Genomic DNA, 21,250 nt, shown 5'->3' with positions numbered 1-21,250 from the left:
CTACATGATGTAAATGAAAGTGTCATTATAGCGGCATACCAGTAATAAAACCATGAATGCAAGGAAATAAGTGCACACCTAAATGCAACGTTGAATCATGCAGTGATACAGAAATGAGTCAAACAGAAATACAGCTGACGGCTGCAGGTTCGTTTGAATCACTGCAAAACTTTTTTTTATTAAACATTTATAGCTATTCGTTTCACAATATATGCTGAACTTGTGTATAAATCCACTATGAGTTAGCATTAGCAACAAATCAAGACATCAATATTTTCTCAGCCTTTTCTTCTAAAATTCATCTAATTGTTGACATTTGAGTAAAACTTCAGCATAAGAAAATTACCATTTCAAAGATTTATTGCTTTACAATTGTTAGTGAGACACTGTGTACATCTGTTAAACCAAAAACAAAACAAAAAAGAGGTTTATTACTAGTTGGGCTGTATCCAGCTCATAAGTCTTCTTTCAGAACTTCACATTAGAGGAATCTGGAGAGATAGTGCTTTGGGTCAATGAAATACAACCAGCAAATTGTACAAATGACTAAAACAGGAGAGCAGAAAAACAGAGCTTCTCTTGTCAAGAGCTTTAGAGAATATAGTAGACCTATTCAGGGCCAGATAAATAAATTTTAAAAAGGAAGAAAACAATGTAATAAATTATAACTGCATACTGGGAGAAAGGCTGACACTCACCTGCAAAGCAGCCCTCAACACACGGACCATCTGAGGGCAGACAAACCTCCGTTGAACACATAAAATAAATCTGTGACGAGCCAAAAAGGAGACGTTTCAGAAGTTGATTTTGTCCATAATCTTCTAAACACTTCTAGAGCTGCTTATTACCTCCTCATCTGCCTGCAGGTTGGCATCTTCAGACAGGAACTGGAATGTAGTGACCGTGAATCGTCTAACATGATTGGTCAGGGCCTCTGGAGGCGTAGCAGGAGCCGTGTGGGTTGGGGTCTGGTCAAGAAAATTTGGGCACCTAAAAATGACGTAGAATTAATCTGCTGCTTGAGCAGATAGAGTTCAAGTGATAAGATTATTGTCTAGGAAGAAACATCAAGTACCCATCATAAATAAGGATCCATGCTGATTTTGCAGAGCGCGGGTATGCAATACAGTAATGCACCAGCAGCATAGCTGTGGGGTCTGGAGGGTTCAGCAGACGCACTTCCAGGTAAAGGGGTTTCCCCAGCAGCATATGCAGGGGCTGGTGGTATTGTGGGTAAAAGCTTTCATAGAGCTCATCTGAATGAAAGGAGGCTGCAGTTAACGTACAAGATAAACCACTTTTTCGTTGCAGAAGTAATTAATGCGTGCATCACAGAAACGGAATACACTTGCAGGAAATGATTTATTGTTGATCAGATGATTCAGCTAGGTTGTGTTGTGAACAAACCTTTTGCAATCCTGAGCTGAACTCCAAACACCCCCTGAGCTTTGATAGAAGGTCCGAGGGAGGGGCTTTTCACCAGGTAACCCAAACTAACCACAGAGCCGGGTAAATACCGACACTCAACCATTAGCCTGGGGCAACAGGGAACATGAAATGTTTGCATTTTGCTCAATTCTTGAAGCATTGGTGAGATTGTGATTTCACATATACCTTACAGGTGACTCTCTAGTGATGGTGCCGTAATTTAGACTGATGGGCTGCACTCTATTCAGGATCTCTACCATGTAGATGACCGTTTTACCCACCTCCTACAGACAGTCCAGTTAGACTTGCATGTATACATACTATCAGGGTGTGTTCACACTTGGAAGATTTGGTTTGATTAAAACGAACTCCGGTGGGATTGCTCTGTTGGTGCGGTTCAGTTCATTCAATAAATGTAAATGCTGCCATCTAACTCTCTGGTGCAGTTCGACTGACATATGAACATAACACGGACCAAAGACATCTAAACGAACCAAAAAACAGGACGTGGTGTCACAAGATGCGACCCTAAAACGACAGAATACCTGGTTGTTCTCGTCATATGAACTACTACCCATTACAGTTCAGTACAGGCATTGGAACCGTCGTCATCTTGTAGCAGGTCTTCGTTTGTGTGAGGCGAACTCCTGCCACTGTTTGGATTCATTTGCACATTTTATAAGCTCTTTGTGAGTTCTCAGCAGTTCAGAAAACCATCATATGTACTAGGGCTGAACGATATTCTGTTTTAACATCGACATCGCGATGTGCGCGTGTGCGATAGTCAAATCGCCGGAACATGCGATGTGAAGGGTAGTAGCCCGTGGTGTATTAAGAGAACGGTAGCACACAGTAAACACAAGTTTGTTGCTGGAGTGACATGCACGTTCCTCATGCCTGCACAGTGATTGGTTTGCTGTGCCCCTCCTCACCGCTCACGGCCAAACATTCACTGCTAAAATGCGCAACGAAGAGGATCCGAAGAGAAGAGAAAAAAAAAAAAAGGTTTGTACCAGAAATCATCTTTTTGGGACTATTTCGGCTACATAAAGGAGGATGTTGACCAAAAAGAGGTACTTTGAATGGAGTGTCTTGTGGCCACAAAACAGGAAAACCACCAATTTGTCTGATCAGTTAAAACGGCACCACAAAGATCTTTACGACGAATACAAAGCAGGGCTCGACATTAACGCTTGTCCGGGACATGTGGGTGTTTTGAAGGGACAAGTGAAAGAGAATTTTACTTGACTGACGGACAAGAGCCTGATTAAAACTAAAAATACCTAGCAAATCACCAAAATGCAAGAATGTTTGTGCATTAATTTAGTGTAAGTGGCAATCGATTGTGGATAATATATAATGAACTGATGATAATAAGGTCACGCTCGTGCAGTCTCTCGAAGAGAAATCACAACACTAGAGCGTTTTCCTGAATACCGATTGAAAATGACACTGATTTCATATGACAGTTGCATAAACAACTAATTAACATTGAGATGCAACATTACATTTTAGATGCAATATTTAGTGTTGTTGTTCTATTTCAGCAGTGAAAATCGTTCACAGCAGACCCGTAACACGTCTTACTCATAGCAACAAGTGTGAACGATTCAGCGTTTGAATGAATCATGGAATGAACGACTTAGTGACTCACTCATTAAGGCGGTCACCTGCTGCCACCTACTGGAGGTTTAAATTGATGTTTGCACATACTTTCCAACATTTCTTAATATCACGGAATGGTAATTATTGACTTTAGCCTGGATTGATGGCTCTCAATATCGCAATATATATCGTTGGGGCAAAAAATATCGCAATGTAATTTTTTTTTTTCCAATATCGTGCAGCCCTAATATGTACGCACATAAAACAAGCACATTAAGTCCAGCACACAGCATGGTTTGGGTGAACAGATGGTTAGTCAGTTCCATCACAAAATTTGTGACTAGCTAAAGCTCAATTTTTGTTAAACTTATCTTTGTTTCTTTGGCAAGCATGATGACAGTGTGAACGCCAAGCAAACCAGGACTAAATTTATCATTTTCTGGTTTGGTCCATACCAAAAGAACCGAACTACAAGTGTGAACACAATCTCAGATACATACCTACAGCAACTAATCTACTCACATATCTGTGCACCCCACATTCATCCAACGGGATCTTGAAGAGGGCCAAGTCAGCTGTAACTTTATAGGGTGTGCAAGAGCTGTTTCCAGCCGTGACGAGGGTCGCTGGGGAAAAGGGCGGATCCGCGACAGATGAGTGAACCGAGAAAACAAAATGGCGATCCATTGTGCATTCTGATTGGGATACACAAAGAAGTTGTTAGGTATCATGTTTCTCTTCCTAAAAAAGTTATTATTTGATTATAAGAAATAATTCTTTACAAAAAAGGCCAATTTTATACAAACAAAAAATTATATTGTAAAATATGGCTGTCAGTTTAACATTATGTTAAAAAAATATTACATTAAAAAAGGTTAAAAGAATGCATTTAATAAGTTTTTAAGGCCATACATTTACTTCTGAAGCCACTTTTTTTGTAATTGTAAATAATTTCTCATCACCATAGTCCATTCATTTGACTACATTTTTAGAATGGTAAACCACCACACCAAGTACCAATTTTGAATTAAGGTTTATTCCGTTTGAATGTAAAGTTTGTCTGGCTCACCGTCCATGGGGTAATAACAGGACTGGGTATCTACAGAATAACAGCAGCCTCTGTCATAGCACGCTGATGATGAAAAAGCCACAGATCCACAGACCAACCGCTGCTCAGGTGCAACATTACATTCTACACAACAAAAATGTAAATTATAAAAATTTTAGTTTTTTTTTTTTGGAAAGCCTGAACCCATTCATAAGCAGTGTTAGGGGTAACAGACAAGTAATGCAGTTAAAGGGATTGTTCGCCCAAAAATGAAAATTGTATGTTTATCTGCTTTCCCCCAGGGCATCCAAGATGTAGGTGTCTGTATAATGCATGTCAATGGGGTCTAATTCTAATTAGAGGGGGGGTGCAAGCAAGCCCATCCAGCCTTGTCTTATGTAGCCAGACCCTCAGACTGAGGGTCTGGGCTGCGTTCCACCCCAAACTTGTATGTCCTTCACACACACTAACCACCCTCCATCTCATGGACAATTCCCCCAACTGGTGGAACTCATGCATAAGGCTTCGGATGAAATGCACTAAGCCCTTGATCCCTTGGAATTCCCTACAGAGCATTCTATATGCATAAAAAATTTTGGAAAAATATTTAAAATCCTATAGGTATACGAGCTGAAAAACAATTACACACAAAAAAAGAATGTAGCTACACGTATTATGCTATTAAATCTCAACATAATAAATATATCATGCACTTCAGTTAAGTGTAATCTACTTGAAATGAACATCAGAGTAGACTCGCTCCCTCTGTCAAAATCGAGGGGATAAGGGTCTGTCCTTATAAACTTCCCTCGTTTATTTATTTGTACCTTGACTGAAAGTTGCCTGACACGACAGCAAGGACTCAACTTTGCGCCCTCTCGGTGTCTGGTATTTGAATATAATTCTGTACTGTCCATCCTGATTCAAAGAAACAAATATTCATGAAGTCAAAGTCATACAATTTGCATAACAATTAATGACATTACAGACCTTATGAGTCATGTGACAGGAAGAGTAAGGGAGGAGGACGTGGATGGCACCATCTTTACCCCTTCTTACAGAGTACCCACAATGACTTGGAGCCTCCAAAATGGGGACAGCTTCCAAATTGATCTCACTGGAAGCAGCTATAAAAGAAAATCAATGGCAAACTTTACATTTTAAAATATTAAAAACAAATGTTATTAAATAACATGACTTCAAATCAACCTATAATTTGAACACAGATGTTCGTCCCCTGAACCGACCTCAAACTCACCTTGTACAATGATGCCAGATGTTGGTCCAGGTGGCAGTGTTACACTCATATTTTGGCTAGAACACACCACTTGAAATTTAGATGGTGATTGAGCGGATGTGGGTACGATCTGATGCAGGGGTTTAAATTGAGAAACTGTACGTTGTGTGCCACCATCTTCAAAGTGGTGACACTGAAGCTGTAGGGTCCGAAAACGCAGTTGAGAGGAATCCCAGAACCTGACATTTAGAGAGATCACTGTGGCGGACTGAAGAGAGAAAAGGGAGAGAAAAAAAGTGCCATATATGACACCTGATAAACAAGGGACAAAATGCAGAAAGAAGCAAAAGCCATCCCTAATTCAACCCTAAACAAAGTTGAGTTACAAAAACAAAAAAAGTGGGGTGACCCATCTCATTACCAAGACCAGTTGCTTATTAACATAATTCTAGTCATTCTACAAAAACATTTTCCATTCTCAATTAAGATTTTTTTTTTTTTACATTGTTTAACCATGCCCTCTGTCTGAAATCTAACAATTGACTTCTAAAGCAACCTTTTGTAATTCATACAAATTTTAGTTCATTATTTGGCAAATATAATAAATTTGATTACATTTTGACGAGAGAAAAAATAGTAATTTAAAAACAAAAAAAGGATGCATTGCAATATTTGCTGAAATCTACTAAATTTGCTTAATTATAAATACTTTGACTTAAGGGTTAATTATTCAAATTCAATAAAATATTGGAAGGTGCAGAATCTTAGCACTGAGGGCTCGGCTCACCTTTTTGTGTGTGTGACAGGAAGGTAGTGGTGAAGAGAGCTCAACACTGCCACCTCTGGAGTTCAGTGTGTAGTTACAGGTTGCTGGGACAGATGCGATGGAGAACCAGGTATTTTTCTTCACATCTTCAAATATTACCACCACAGAGAAGAGCAAAAAACACAAGGTTTTGATATGTACATCAAGGAAGTTTAAATTCTGTCATGTACAATGAAAATATTGCTACACCGTAGCTCACCTTTGACTTCAATGGAGTTCATTCTAGTTGAGGGCAAAGTTGCCATTAATCGATTCCTTGTGCAAACAAGTGATGGAGACATCTTGGGGGGTTCTGCAGGGGGAGTCGGAGGAAAGACAGGGAACTGAGGGAACAGGGTCTCTTGGATTACTGGCTTGTATGTAGGTCGAGGAAATGAGATCCATGGGTTTTGCTGAACAGATGGTTGTGAAGCAGTGGTCATGGCTGGCTGATGATATGGGGGATGATTCAGGATGGGGTACTTAGAACAGAATGACTCAGGATAAGGGGGGCAGGATATAGCGTACGGTGCATACTGTGCTGGTGGCATCACTGGGTATTGGGGTACCATCTCTTCATGGGTTTGGGGTATTTGAGCCACATGCAGAGGCAAATGTTGCTGTAAGGACGGCTCAGGAGGAGTTTCAACAGGAGATGCTGGAGGATGAATGGGAGCAGGCTGTTTCTGGTGCTGAAAAACTGTGGGTATTTGACGGATGGGATGTTTGTCCGGACGAGAGGTATGAGGGAATTGCGGTACTGCAGGTTGTTCATAAGGAAGGTGAGGGATCACAGCAGGTTTAGATGAATCTGGTTTAGGTGCAGGCTGCCGTACGGTGCCAAGGACTGCTGGGAAAGCAGGAACATCAGGAATAAAAGACACTTGCTCCTGATTTGGCTGCAGTGGTTTATTTAATGGTCGAGAATGAAGGTAGGGAAGGAATCGAGACAGGTGGTAAGGAAATGGACAAGAGAGAGTGAACTGCTTTCCATCCAAGATGACAGCGAGGATGTTCTCTCCATCCTACAGAAACACAAGTAATCTTCTTGAACTGAAACATGGCTCATTTTGTCAAAGCAAGCAGTGACTTCATCAAAGATCTTGTTATATTACAGATATTAAAGGGTTAGTTCACCCAAAAGTGAAAATTCTGTCATTACTCACCCTCATGTCTTTCCAGTCCAAAGCCGTAAGACCTTTGTTAATCTTTAGAACAAAAGATATTTTTGATGAAATCCATGAGCTTTCTGACCCTCCCATAGTGGTCAACAAGGTGAATGCAAACAGTGCAGTTCTTCCAAGTTCTATGGGAGAACGACTCATGCGCGGTGGTAGTTAAAATGCTGTCTATGGAGGGATCAGAGAGCTCTCGGATTTAATAAAAAATATCTTCATTTGTGTTCCAAAGATGAACGAAGATCTTATGGGTTTGGAATGACATGAGGGTGAGGAATTAATGATAATTTTCCTTTTGGTAGAACTAACCCTTTAAGTCTTTTTAAAATCAGTTTTTCCACAATATTTCATAATTGAAGGCTTTATTCTAGGCTTTATTTTAAACCTCCTCGCATGTAAACTTAAAATTAATCCATAATTGAGATTTAAATCTGAGTTTAAAGTTATGGAGCAACAGGATTAAAGTTAAACTATCTTAAAGGGATAGCTCACTTTAAAATGAAAATTGTGTCATCCTTTACTCACCCTCAAGTTGTTTCAAACCTGTATTCATTTCTTTCTTCAGCTGAACACAAGGGAAGATTTTTTGAAGAATGTCAGTAACCAAACAGTTAACCGGAGCCATTGACTTCCATAGTAGGAAAAAAAATATTATGGAGGTCAATCTTCCCTTGTGTTCAGCTGAAGAAAGAAATGAATACAGGTTTGAAACAACTTGAGGGTGAGTAAAGGATGACAGAATTTTCATTTTAATGTGAACTATCCCTTTAAATAGAAATTAAATCCAGGATCAAAATTATAGTTAAATTTAAACCTGCTTATTTTTAAACAAGGGTTAAAGTTTGGTGCAACAGAATTATAAGATAAACCTTGATTTAATCTAGATTTACGATTAATCCTTGTTGGTGCAACCCACCCGTAGAGTTTAAAAACTAAGATTTATAAATGTTTTATTTTAAGTTCAAGACACTCAGATTGACCTTAATTTCAGGTTTCCGTTTCTTACCGTTGCAGTCACGCATTCAGAGCTTAAAGCGACATGGAGCAGAACGGCCTCAGGAGGAGAATGTACACGATATGCACACGTCTCAGACAGGAGAGGCAGTACGTTACCATTCACTGCACACACACACACACAAATGTCAAACCTCAAAAAAGGATTAAGTTGTGAAAAAAAGATTAATAATAATAATTTGGATAGATGTGAGTATTGCATTCAATCATTTGTGTATTAAAAGGTTGAAAAAAACATTAGCCTAATTAAAAATGTGGCAATGTTCTTCTGCTCCAGTGACAGCCATAACACACACACACAAACAAACAAAAAAACAACACAATCTCAAATGTGTGAATAACACTTTTACCTTTAACCCGGTGTTTCTCAGCAGCTTCCTGGGCGCCTTCTATGGCAATAACCATACCAAATTGAGAGCACAAGACAGAAGGAGTTGGTTGTGAGATCACAGGTGTCATAGGACATGATATCTTTATGGGACTGCCCCACCACTGCAGTGATAGAACATAACTGCCATTCTGAAAAGGGGAAAGACTGATTAAAAGGCAGATTAATTAAACAGCAAGCTGTCAGAAATGCCAGGACTAGTAATGTCAACTTTGTCAAGCACAAAACAATATAGCTACTCCCTCTTTGCTCTTTGTATGCTTGGTAAATGCAAACTAAAGGAAGGAACTACATAAGACGACATATTTGGCACCTCTTGTGTGATGTAGCACCCATCATATGGGGCCATTAGGACCATATCTTTCCATGTGACCCTGACAGAATATCCACAATATGCAGGCACCTGGAATAAAGGCAGTGGGGCTGCATTCACTGTGAATGAAGCACACCAGATAATAGTTTGTAAGGCCAGTTATATAGTTTGTAAATTGTAAGGCCAGTTATATAGTTTGTAAAATGTTAAGCAAAAGCGATTAACACTAAACATGAATAACAGACACTTTATTCTCACCTCTATCTATAAAGATCTGCGTGTATTCTCTTCCAGTGGCTGTCAAGGTCATTGCCTCTTCTGAGCAGTGTACCATGGGTAATGCCAGCCACATGTCAGTAGATTGAGCGCTAGACCCACCTGGAAACATTCCCCCAAATGCTGTCCATAAAATACAAAAAAAATGAAAGCGTTCTTGGTGGAATTTTCATGTAACCCATTTTAAAATACACACACACACACACACACACACACACACACATTTAGAAAGAGGGAAGAAAAAAACACACCTGGTGCGTCACCTTGAAATCCAGCTTCGACTTCAAAAGCTTTTTTGTGGAAACCTCTGAATGGAGTTTTTTCATTGTTCGAGTGCAAAGATGCGCTGTCGTTTGATCGCAAGTCATACATATACTTACTCGACTGCAGAGGTATTGTTTCACGTTTTGAACTCGCGCGTCTAACGCTCTTTAAATTTGGATCTGTTAGGTTCACCTCCAGCGCACCGTTTTCGTCCGCGAAATTGTAAAACACACTAGCCCTATTGAAACGGCCTTTTCCTGGATAACCGTCCCGCTTGTACGAAGCGCTAAAAGTACGACAATTAAGATGAAATGCCATTGTTGATAATATAAAGACTGTAATGAAAGTTTTAAGTTCGCAAGACATCGCCAGTTTGTTTCACCTCACACGCGCAGGGGCAAACGGCAAGTCCAATCAACAAATTAATCTAGACCACCTGTAAATATACGTCAGTGACGTGACACTTTTTTTGTCGGTATCACTCGTTTTCTTTTAATCACATTTTATTCATGTAATTGCATCTCATTTATTTGTTTTAATTTTAACTAGATTTAACTAGATTTTTTACACTTTATTTGTTTATTTAACTGATGTAGGTAGGCTATAGGCTACTTATGTTTTTTCCCTTAACTTTTGCTAAAATATTTATAAATGTATGTTCATTCTATTTTATTTACTTATTTTAATATTATTCTATACACATTTTTACAGTTTTACTTTTGCACATATTTTAATCTAACTATATTTTTATTTCATTACACTTACAATTACACTTATCATGTCAATTTAACATTTAGTTATTTTCCATTTTTTCCCATTATTTTCACATTATGTGTGAATAAGAAATTATTTATACATTAATAAGTGTATTTACTTGTTTTAATTTATTGCTAACATTTTATCATGTGCTAATTTAAAATCAAATAAAATTATTGACTAGTACATTTTTCATGGTTTTTACTTGATCAGGACCCCATCACTCCTTTCTGGTCCATAGTTTAAAATCCCTGCTTTCAAAACAGTGAAAAATACAGTATACACAAATGAATGGGTATGGCTGTATAACAATATGGCAAAATTTCTCTTTCCACCAATCTGCCAGATTTTAAATCTGCTCTATATTTGTCCTAAACACTGCATCATTTTTATTTAACATAAATTAATTGAAAGTAAAACAAAAAAACAAGGTTGCACTAAAGGGGTTGTCACTTTTGCAAGCTTAGAGAAGCAAACCCTGATGAACATAGTTGGGAAGGATACATACTCTTTCAATATTCACATCACACTTCTATATTCTTGAGATAAAGGTTTCTTCATAACTGTTGAGTGTGTATATATATATATATATATATATATATATATATATTGATTTAATGTCTGGAAATCAGAGTGTGTGTGGCATATGCAAGGAGGCCATTTTGTTATTTGACAATTTAAACAAACAAAAAACGTATGAATATATCTGATATTTTTTGCTGGCCTTAAAGTCAATGGTGTGGGTATAAATGGTCAGTCAGGAGACTGAACAAAGCACACAAAATTCTGAATTTTTAATTTTCTTGGGAGAGTATGTGTGTCAAAATAGCAATGAAGCAATTGTATTTTAAAATAAGTGTTAATAGGAAGCAATTGTGTTGTGAAAAGCAACAGTGAAACTGAATTCAGAGTAGACACAATTCATGCAAAAACTGTGTTGAAGGTCCAATTCAGTCAATAAAAAGGGCAACAAGTACAGTTTACAAAATATTTATTACATTATCAGTAGAACAGTTTAAATCAAGTCATTTCCACACACCATCCTAATTCATTTTCTCAAAGGCTCAAAATCAGTTAAACCACCTCTCAAAAGACACTGCACACCAGTTCGGTCCACATTGTAATCGAGCACTTCAGCAGCTGAAGGACTGTAAAAATATGATTCAGCGTGTGATGCCTTTCTTGGTGGTTGCCTTTTTTCCTGGGAGGTAGATCTGAAGTGTGGGGATCCAAAAATGTCACTCTAGAGCTATACTTGTCTGTAGAATTGGTACGGTGTGATGGTATCATTCTGAGGTGTCTGACTTCTTGGTTCACTTGGCCTTTCAGAGTGGACATGGGGATTCTGAATGCCCCTTACTAAAGGGCCCTGTCTGTAAGGAAGTTGTGCAACTGGCGCACTTTCCTTTACAGAGAAAAAACGAGGCATGGGTTGTGGCAAGGACATAGGATTTTTGCCAGTAAACTTTGGAGCTATGGATCGTGGCTGGAAAAATCCCTTGTGACTAGATCTAGTATTTTCTGTGGAAACATCAGCTGAAAGTACCTCTGGTTTCAATGGTGCACGTGGGAATGTGGAAAGCTGACTAGGCTGGTATTGTAAATTACTTGAAACTCTTCGGCCAGAGGTAAGGACAACAGGGCTCTGATAAAGATCTAGAGACTGATCACCACCAGTCTGATACTTGAGATACTTTGGTGTATGGCTTGAAGCTTGCACCATTGTTTTTGACTCTTGAGACAGCCCTGCAACAGGAAGGCGACTGGTTGACCAAGGCAGTTGGACTGACCCACTAGGCTTTTGATAATATTCTGGATAGAAGGGTCTAGGATCTTGCAGAGCAGGATAAGAGTGATAACGGCTTGTTTGAGATTGCAGGTTAATGGGAATAAGTGGAGAAGCAGGGGATAAGGGAGATGTGGTGGAACCCTGTTGACCATAATTACTTTGGTAAAAGTATGGGTGGTGTTGAGAAGTCTGGAAATTTTGAGTTGGCTGGAAAAGTTGAGTATCGGAATCATCAGGGCTAGAAGCCGCAACATTTGTCAGTTGCTGTTGTGAGTAACCATTCATGGGAGGCACAGCAGGTGCAGGCTGAGAAATTTCAGGCTTTTGATACTGTAAAGGTTGAGCAGGATTTTGAACAGGAGGCCGAATCATCTCTGGGAGGAGCTGTGTTTGTTGATTGTGAGAGCAAATGAAATACCCAGGTGGAAGAAACTGTGCTAAACTGGCAAGAGAAGGATTTTCTTGAAGCGGATTAGGTCTAGGAAAGTTGTAGTTCTGAGCAAACCCAGAAGGCTGATACAGTGAAGGACTAGGGATAGGCACCCTTGAAAATTGATATTTTGGCTCAGATTGAGGAGATGCAGCAGGTTTTTGGAACCTATAAGGATACTGCATGTAGTGATGTTGAAATTTAGGAGCCTTCGTGATCTGAGCAGTGAGTTCCTCTGTAATATCCTGGTTAGAGCTAGAGACTGGTGCAGGCAGAGCACCGTATAGATCAAAGTTCGGAGGAGCGGTCGGAGGAGCGGTCGGCGGAGCAGTCGCAAGATCGTTTAGAAGATCATAAGGAGGTGTGGTCGGAGGAGCGGTCGGAAGAGCGGTCGCAGGCTCGTTCGCAGGATTGTTTAGAGGAGCATCAGGAGGTGGGGTCGGAGGAGCAGTCGGAGGTGGGGTCGGAGGAGCGGTCGGAAGAGCAATCGCAGGCTCGTTCGCAGGATTGTTTAGAGGAGCATCAGGAGGTGGGGTCGGAGGAGCAGTCGGAGGAGCGGTCTGAGGAGCATCAGGAGGTGGGGTCGGAGGAGCATAATGAGGTGGTGTCAGAGGAGCAGTCGGAGGAGGGGGCAGAGGAACACGTTTATTAGTCAAAGGATGTCTGAGAGGCACCGGATGTTTTGGTATAGGAAGTGAAAATGGGAAGTTTACAGCCAGATTAAAAGAGCCAGGCAAAGATGGCAATTTAGGTAGCCAACGACCCCTTGAGGATGAGGAGCGTGATCTACTTAGAATTCTTTCCTCTTTCACAACAGGAAGTGATTGCTCCTGCTCCACAATCTGACTAGGAAATACAGTTCGTGGCTTGTGGTATACATTGGGTTGGTTTTGTGGCAGTTGTTGGGTTGTCTCAGAAAGAACCGGGTCCTTGACTGGAAACACTGCCATTGGCTTATATGGACAAGACAGAGGAATCATCTTGCCTTTTGATTTCAAATCCAGAATGAAGAGACCATCCTGAATCACATTTAAACCAAACATCAGACATAAATTCCAAATCTATAACAGCTGTTTCACACTGCAAGCACAAGCTGTGAGTGAGCTTTATATCAGTGCAACTTCACTGTCACTACAGCTCCAGACGCGCACATGTTCACACTCGAAGCATCTATACAGTGTCACAGCAGCGGCTCTAATGCTACATATCATTTATATCATAAGTATTTCTTTATAAAAACAACTAGTCATTTATAAGCTTGATAGTCTTGAAAGTTTGTTAATATAAGGAGGTGTAGGCTACAACAGTTGCATGTAAATGGTAAACCACCAAGAAAACAGATCATGTCGTTTCATTCATACTTCAATAGGTTTATCACTTTAATTGATCGTCTACAGCATATCAAAAATAAGCTTGGCACTGAAACCCCAGCTTCACTGCTGCTCCTGTTCCCGGTGTGAATGCACTCATTGCTTAACATGCACACCGGAATTTTTTTTAAAACACGCTTGCAGTATGAAACAGCCGTAAGAGGTAAAATATTGCCAAAACCCCCAACAACTCACTCTGAAGTTGACACCACAGCTTGAATATGGAACAGAGAAGGTGAGTGACCCCTGTTTAGACTGCTCTTGGTGCCAGCATTCAGTGGCCACATAAAGCAGAGGTGCCCATTCCCCATTAACTGTGGAAACAGGTGATATTAACATATCAGAAAGACCACAAGAGTAAGTCACCACAGAAATGTTCTTTCCATTACTCAATACTTACATGCAATGGACAGTTCATCTGCAGTCCCATCAGCAACAATAGTAATTTTCATGGAATTGTTCTCGCAGACTACTGAGGGAGGGGTCACACTTACAGGACAGGACAGAACATGCTGTGCCCCATACCAGCTTAGAGTCAATACATATTCAGATTCCTGTAATGTTTTGAACAAAAACAAATAAAGAGCATTGTTTTAAGGGTCATCTTATTGAGTTTATATGACCAGCCAAACACCACTCACTTTACCCTAGTAAACCCTGTTAATGGACACTTGCTTACAAACATGGCTGAAACCATTTGTTTGATACATCTATAGTAACTGATGTCCAAGGGAACCTGACAGATCAAGGAAGCGGTCTGGTACAAATGACACAAAGATACATGGGCTATAGATTTCATATGTATGTTTTTTGAATTACATTTGGGGTAAACAGACCTATTAAGCTCACCAAAATCTACAGAGACATTTAAGTGCACAGGGTATTGGTTTGAGTAATAGTTATGTTAAAATAAAATATATAAAAAAAACACTATACTATTACATTTTATTTTAAATGGCAAAAGCATTTAAATCAGCACCAGGTAACTTTTCAACCTTCATAATACATTTTCAAGACTCTTGTGAGGATACATCGACTTACAATAGGTTAAGTGACATGTCTGCCATAGCCTGACGGGGTCTGTATCGTTTTTAATCGTACTTTTAAACTTCAGGTTTTGGGTCGTAACCCGAGAACAAAAAGAAGAAGGAAAAAAAAAAGCTTTACGCCATATACATCACTTCCACCACCACTTAAATTCAGACGTGCGAGTCCAACTATCGCTTGAATGCCGGATGTTATAGTCATGGCAAGTAAATACATAAGATGTACAAAAATCATATTTTAGGATACCTAACATGTCTGTGATATTTGTTTATTTGTCTTGCCACAAGCTATAACGCAAATCGATTTTTCAAAATGTACAGATTCATCTATGGTAGCTTTATGGTAGATATAATATTGACGATATATGGTTATTACCTAGCACTCAAACATTGACTTGAAGTATCATATAGATTCTGTAAAATGGTAACCAATAGACTAGGCGACTATAATGACGCTGGCTTGTAAACGTGAGCATCACGATCATTTGGCATTTGAAAAAAATAAAACCCATGAAACTGCACTCACCTAAAGGATTATGAGGAACAGCATACTAATACTGTGTTTGACCTCCTTTCGCCTTCATAACTGCCTTAATTCTATGTGGCATTGAGTCAACAAGGTGCTGAAAGCATTCTTTAGAAATTTTGGCCCATATTGATAGGATAGCATCTTCCAGTTGATGGTTATTTGTGGGACGCACATCCAGGGCATGAAGCTCCCGTTCCACCACATCCCAAAGATGCTCTATTGGGTTAAGATCTGGTGACTGTGGGGGTCATTTTAGTACAGTGAACTCATTGTCATGTTCAAGAAACCAATTGCCCACCAGACGGCCAAACGGTGGGCAAAATCGCACAGTGTGCACCCGGCTTAACTGAGCAGATTGTGAAATACTCAGACCCGCCCGTCTGGCACAAACAACCTACCATGCTCAAAACTGCTTAAATCACATTTCTTTCCCATTCTGACATTCAGTTTGGAGTTCAGGAGATTGTCTTGACCAGGACCACACCCCTGCATTGAAGCAATTGCCATGTGATTGGTTGATTATATAATTGCATTAAAGGGGGATGAAACACTCAGTTTCAGTCAATCTTGAGTACCTATAGAGTAGTATTGTATCCTTCATATCTCCGAAAAGTCTTTAGTTTTATTATATTTATAAAAGAAATATGGGCTGTACCAAGTCTTTCTGGAAAAAAACCGAGCACCTGGAGGCGTATCGTGTGGGCGGAGGTAAAGAATGACGAGCGTGCAAAGCGGTGACGTCCTCAAGCGTGGAGAAACCCATGGCTATCGATCTCAGCTACTAGATATATGATCCAGAATCATTCGGAGGCTGAAATAAATTGAACGGGAGAAACAGCAAGACGTCCATCTCTGTGGTATGTACTGTATTGGCCCGTCAACATTTGTGTGTGTTTACTCGCAGTTTATGAGGACATGATTCGGTTTATGGACTATTGTATGCGACTAAACCTTAGCAGTAGCAAGCCAAACAGTTTTGCACGTCAGACTAGTGTTACGTTATACATAGAACAACAATGGAGTAACCGTTGATCAAGCACGCGATCGTGTCATTTACTGATGTTTACTCACGCGACGAGCCAACAGCATAGACATTTGATACGATATTGCTCAACGATATTGTGCTTAATGGGTACTTGAGCTTAATATGTACGTTTCCCCGATTCTGCTATGTGTATTAAACATTCAATCACACCAGAATATTTAAACCAGCGTGAACAACGGTCATGAAAGCTAAACATTTTGAAGGCCCACTGAAGTGCCTTGAAATGCACAGCATTAAGGTTTTGATGTACCTTACACCTAAACAGGAAGATTTGCCCCCATATCACCATCTCTGTTTGAAACCCGCAACAGAGTTGTGCGTCGGCGGCTCCTCAGCGCGGATTAATTTAATGTTTTTAGGAGTATATGCAGATTTCTGTCAGTCAACACACCTGTGTGGATACTGTACTTCAGATTAAATCACAGATTCTACATCTTGGAGTTTAACCTAAATAATAATTTTCATTGGGAAATTTCATCTAAACAAGCAACACGTCTGCCACTTTTGGGGAAAAAAAAACATTACAATAAATCATGCTACCAGCAGTCATTAAAATCTACCGATCGTTCATAATAGCAAACCATACAAAGTATTGTCATACTTTCTCAAATTGTTAATGTTAACAGCCTTAGCATTGTGTGACTACGTGTATAGTGTGTATTAGCATTACCTGTAGATTCCGTAAAAGTCATTAGTATTATTTTGCTAGCCTAGAAACCTATTCGATTTTCTGCCGCTAAGGGACGCACCTTAGCGGCAGAAGATCTAATCTTATGGGTCCTGCACACGGTGCGATTTTTCAAAATCCTTTGCGAATGTCCCTTGTCAGACTGTACGAACATGATCCCCGTGTCACACTGTAAGATCTCAGTTGTCATTAATGTCAGACTGCACGATAGTTTAGGCGCGCTAAAAACGGACGCGCGCAAGAAATCTCACCCGGAGCTTTATATCATCAATGAATGACACGTTCAGTGACAGTGAGCTGCATTACATGCGGGACTGAAATGCTGGCTACAAATAAATTTCTAGCTCTCGTTTTGGTCATAGTTTGTCTTGAAAAACCGAGATATTTGACTGTTGTCGGAGAAGTCACACTGCAGGATTCCGTGCCAAATCTTCTGACACTGCCAGAATTTCGTCTGAGGTAAAATTTGATCGAAGAGTTCATTAATCGGCGGCCGGTGAACATGTCAAACTAACGACCAAAGACGTCAGATTTTAGCCTAGGATCTGAGGAATCTTTTAGGATTTCCTAAATTTGTCTCAGACGGCCAAATTGTTGCAAAAAAAAAAAAAAAAAAAAAAAAAAAAACCCCTCGCACAGTGTGCACCCGGCTTTAGCGACATTAAATTGAATCTGCTCAGTGTTGTCTAGCAACTTTCAATAGACTTCTGAGCTGGGAAAAAAAAATTCGGGAAAGGCCAATCACATCGTGTATAGAGTCGGTGGGCGGGCTTAACATAATGACGGCAGAGTTGCGTGCTACTTGTAAACAAAGCAGCTGGCGAACGGCGGTCCTTCAAATCAGCTTTTGCCCTGACTCTGGAAGACTTGGAGTTAAGATTTTCTTTGAGAAAAGAGAGCGGCACTGAAATCATTCTTAAGGAGCGAAGATGTGTTCGGAGTTTTGCCGACCAGATACGGCGAGAGCTGAATCTATTAGCTAGCTCCGCTCTGCTTTGGTTGGTTGTAGCACTATCCTATCGTGTGCAGAGGGAGTTTGAAAAACAACCGCTTATCCCCACCCCTCGGATTGAGCCCTGTAAATGGTGAGTTCTCAGACCCAACGTCATAAATAATAGGCTTGTCAGGCTATTATTTTGCTTTTGACCACAGGTGAATCTCCAGTTGTCACTGATGACATTTGGGACTTTCTGGTTACAATTCACCAATCAAAATTACATTTAATTACTCCAGACGCTCTTAGCATAGGGATAGGCTACAAATAATCCCCTCCTCACATGGGATAGCCTACTAGCCGGATTCCTCCTCTATGTATAGACGTGACATTATGACGCAAAGACAATATATGACCCGTGGAAATCCAACATACCACTCAAAATATAACTATTGTAAGCTTATTATTGCGAATGGGGCTAAGGCAAGGAGATAGTTTTGAATATGGGCTTGTTGTGTAGGCCTACTTGCTCAAATATTTTTTTTTTTTTTTTTACTTTAAACAAAAAAAAGTACAGACTGCCGCTTTAACATATTAGACCCAATTAATTTAAAACTAAAATTAAGCTAACGTTTTATTTAATAAGTAACACTTTTACAGTGACTAAAATTAAAGCCAACCAAATGGAAGCTTACCTCTTGTTTCACATAACATGACTCATGGCTGAACAGCAGGTGGACATCTGAACCTGTAGTCCTGATGGAAACACCACAAAAAGCTGCTAACTGGCTCAAGTGGAGGAGGTCTCCACGCGCTGTCAGAAGAGAACATCGCTGCAGTTTAGGATGACTAATGAGATATTAATTAGGTATTAATAGACAAAATACGTTCCTTTTAAATATCCATATAAATTGTTCGCTATAGGCTATAATAGGTGCAAATCACTTGATTGTTTACACTTACGTCCAAGAATTCGGAGATTGACGACATCGGCTTGCTTTAAAAAAACTTTTAAGACTCGGTTGCCGCATTCGAAATGCGGACTAATTTGTGGTGCCTGTTCATCGGCAGTCTTAAATCGTCCGTCTATAATGGATTTCACACTTCTTCGCTGTTTTGAGTTTCGCCAAAACTTGAAGAAATCGCCTCCTGAAATCTCGTCGTGGACATTGGGCCATGATAGGGGATTTTTCCTCTGGACAAATTCGTTGCAGAAAACAATTTGAAAATCGATTAATAAAACACCGAGTATTAAGAGATGACCGCGTGCATTCATTCTGGAGCTGAATCTCCCACTCGTTAGTGATATAGGCTACTTATAGTCACTTTTCGTGTTTAACTTCTACCGTTATAAGGCCTACTCGCTCGAACCAGTAGCAACTTAATGAGCGTAAGCTATAACATAAAATAAGGCAACTCAAGAGCCTGAGAACAGATTAAAACAAGTGAAGTGGTGAAAAAAACGCCTTGGAGCTGTACGCTATGGCCCACAGCTGAAGTTAATTGTCCAACGGTCATAGGCGGACTGTGACCAAAAAGTGGCCCTGGATTTTCTGGCACAGCACGGCCCTCAACACTCAATACACGATGGGAACACCAAACTCTGTACTGCAGTTTAGCTCCAACCCCCCAATTAAACACACCTGGACCAGTTAATTAGTGTTTTACTAGTGCTGCGGCCCAAGGCCCCTATCTCTAATGGCACCCTAAACCCTCACGGTCAGGGCCTCTCAGTCCTCACTTTCACGACGTAATGCCCGCTTTGACTGCCGGGAAGAAGTCCGCTGCGTAACCGCAGTGCGGGCTCGGCAGAAGAAGTGCGCATTGATCTAAAACTGGAATGAAACCGACCGCAACACAGGGCCGTGTAAGATAACGATTAGCCGGTTCAGTTTTATTTATTTGGGAACCTTGCAGGACAGTGGCCCTCCAGGACCGAGGTTGGAGACCCCTGCTCCACCCAATAAACCTTTTTAACACCACTAACATAAAGATAATTAGGCTATAAATACTACTGAAATGTACGGCATTTTTTTATCTTTAATATTAAATGAATGACGAGCATACTTTGCATAGATTAGGCTATAATTTGTCTTCCCTGGTGGACATGGCAAATAATAAATTATTTTGAAGAATTTTGCACAGTTTTTTTACATAGAGGGAAGTTTTAATATCACCACAGTTCAAAAGATCAGTCCATATAACAATTCTCTGAATATGACAGAAAACTTGGAATGTATTGTGCAGAATGTTAATGTGCCTTTCCAATAGTATTTATTCTTTCAGGAGTTTGACATTTGTCGTTTTGGAATAGAGCTTAGCCTACTTTTTTTTTATCCAAAATTGATTCATTATCATGATTCTTCAGAAATCTTGTTTTGATGTTCAATAAATATTATTATTATTATTATTAGTAGTAGTAGTAGTAGTAGTAGTAGTAGTAGTAGTAGTATTTTTATCACTGTTGAAAACATTTGTGCTGCTTCAGATTTTTGTGGAAAAAATCTGGGGTAAGTGGCGTTAACATTTCTAATTATTGCAACTTATTTATATTTTAAATAAACGCTATTCTTTAAGCTTTCATCAAAGTATCCTGACAAAATTAAAGTATCACAGGTTCCACAAAAATACTAATACGCAAAAACAGTTTTCTGAATTCAAAATATCAAAAAATAACCATTTTTAATAATTGAGCACAAATAATAACTGATGATAATTAAGTAGATCAGCATATTAGAAGGATCATGTGATACTGAAGACTGGAGTGAACTGATTGAATGACATTACAATAAAATTGCATTTTGAAATATTTAAAAATCCAAAAAAGCTATTTTAATATTTAACTTTGGACCACTACTACAGTAATGTAAACCGATTAGCAAATTATACTTTTATTTCAAGGCTACACTCAAGATTTGAGTGGGAATTTATAATCTGGAAAATTACAGCCTATATTAAATGGTTGTTTGGTATGATCAGGGTGCAGCATATTCCATAAAGGACTCCTTTTGGACATTTTCTTTTTGAAAATGCTTGAAGCGAAACAAGTAATATAATAGAGCAAAAGCTAAAATGGTAAAAACATCAAACAGAACAATTTGTGAGAG

General features: G+C 39.5%; 2 protein-coding genes across 3 annotated transcripts; both read right to left on the bottom strand.

Moving 5' to 3' along the window:
- Positions 1-135: 135 nt before the first annotated feature.
- LOC137073013 (uncharacterized) lies at positions 136-9,962 on the bottom strand. 2 transcript variants are annotated; one of them, XM_067441130.1, is made up of 18 exons: positions 9,544-9,962; positions 9,275-9,415; positions 9,017-9,135; positions 8,666-8,834; positions 8,308-8,420; positions 6,344-7,148; positions 6,106-6,230; positions 5,340-5,586; positions 5,072-5,208; positions 4,909-4,999; positions 4,103-4,225; positions 3,556-3,728; positions 1,615-1,712; positions 1,408-1,535; positions 1,076-1,256; positions 849-990; positions 699-768; positions 136-491 (listed from the first exon to the last, which is right to left on the bottom strand). In XM_067441130.1, exons 1-18 carry the CDS (start codon positions 9,920-9,922, stop codon positions 469-471), a joined length of 3,264 nt encoding a protein of 1,087 aa, XP_067297231.1. In that variant the 5' UTR covers positions 9,923-9,962; the 3' UTR covers positions 136-468. The 2 variants fall into 2 exon arrangements, with proteins under 2 accessions (XP_067297231.1, XP_067297233.1); XM_067441132.1 differs by having other exon boundaries at positions 9,275-9,394.
- Positions 9,963-11,286: 1,324 nt separating this feature from the next.
- si:ch73-90k17.1 (proteoglycan 4) lies at positions 11,287-19,640 on the bottom strand. The gene is made up of 5 exons (XM_067441129.1): positions 19,107-19,640; positions 18,839-18,957; positions 14,302-14,455; positions 14,097-14,215; positions 11,287-13,550 (listed from the first exon to the last, which is right to left on the bottom strand). The coding sequence occupies exons 1-5, from the start codon at positions 19,417-19,419 to the stop codon at positions 11,562-11,564; spliced, it is 2,694 nt and encodes an 897-aa protein (XP_067297230.1). The 5' UTR covers positions 19,420-19,640; the 3' UTR covers positions 11,287-11,561.
- Between the last annotated feature and the right edge of the window lie 1,610 nt (positions 19,641-21,250).

Source organism: Pseudorasbora parva, chromosome 4 (assembly GCF_024679245.1).
Source record: "Pseudorasbora parva isolate DD20220531a chromosome 4, ASM2467924v1, whole genome shotgun sequence".
In the NCBI taxonomy this organism is placed as follows: domain Eukaryota; kingdom Metazoa; phylum Chordata; class Actinopteri; order Cypriniformes; family Gobionidae; genus Pseudorasbora; species Pseudorasbora parva.
This window is presented reverse-complemented; position numbering and strand designations above follow the sequence as displayed.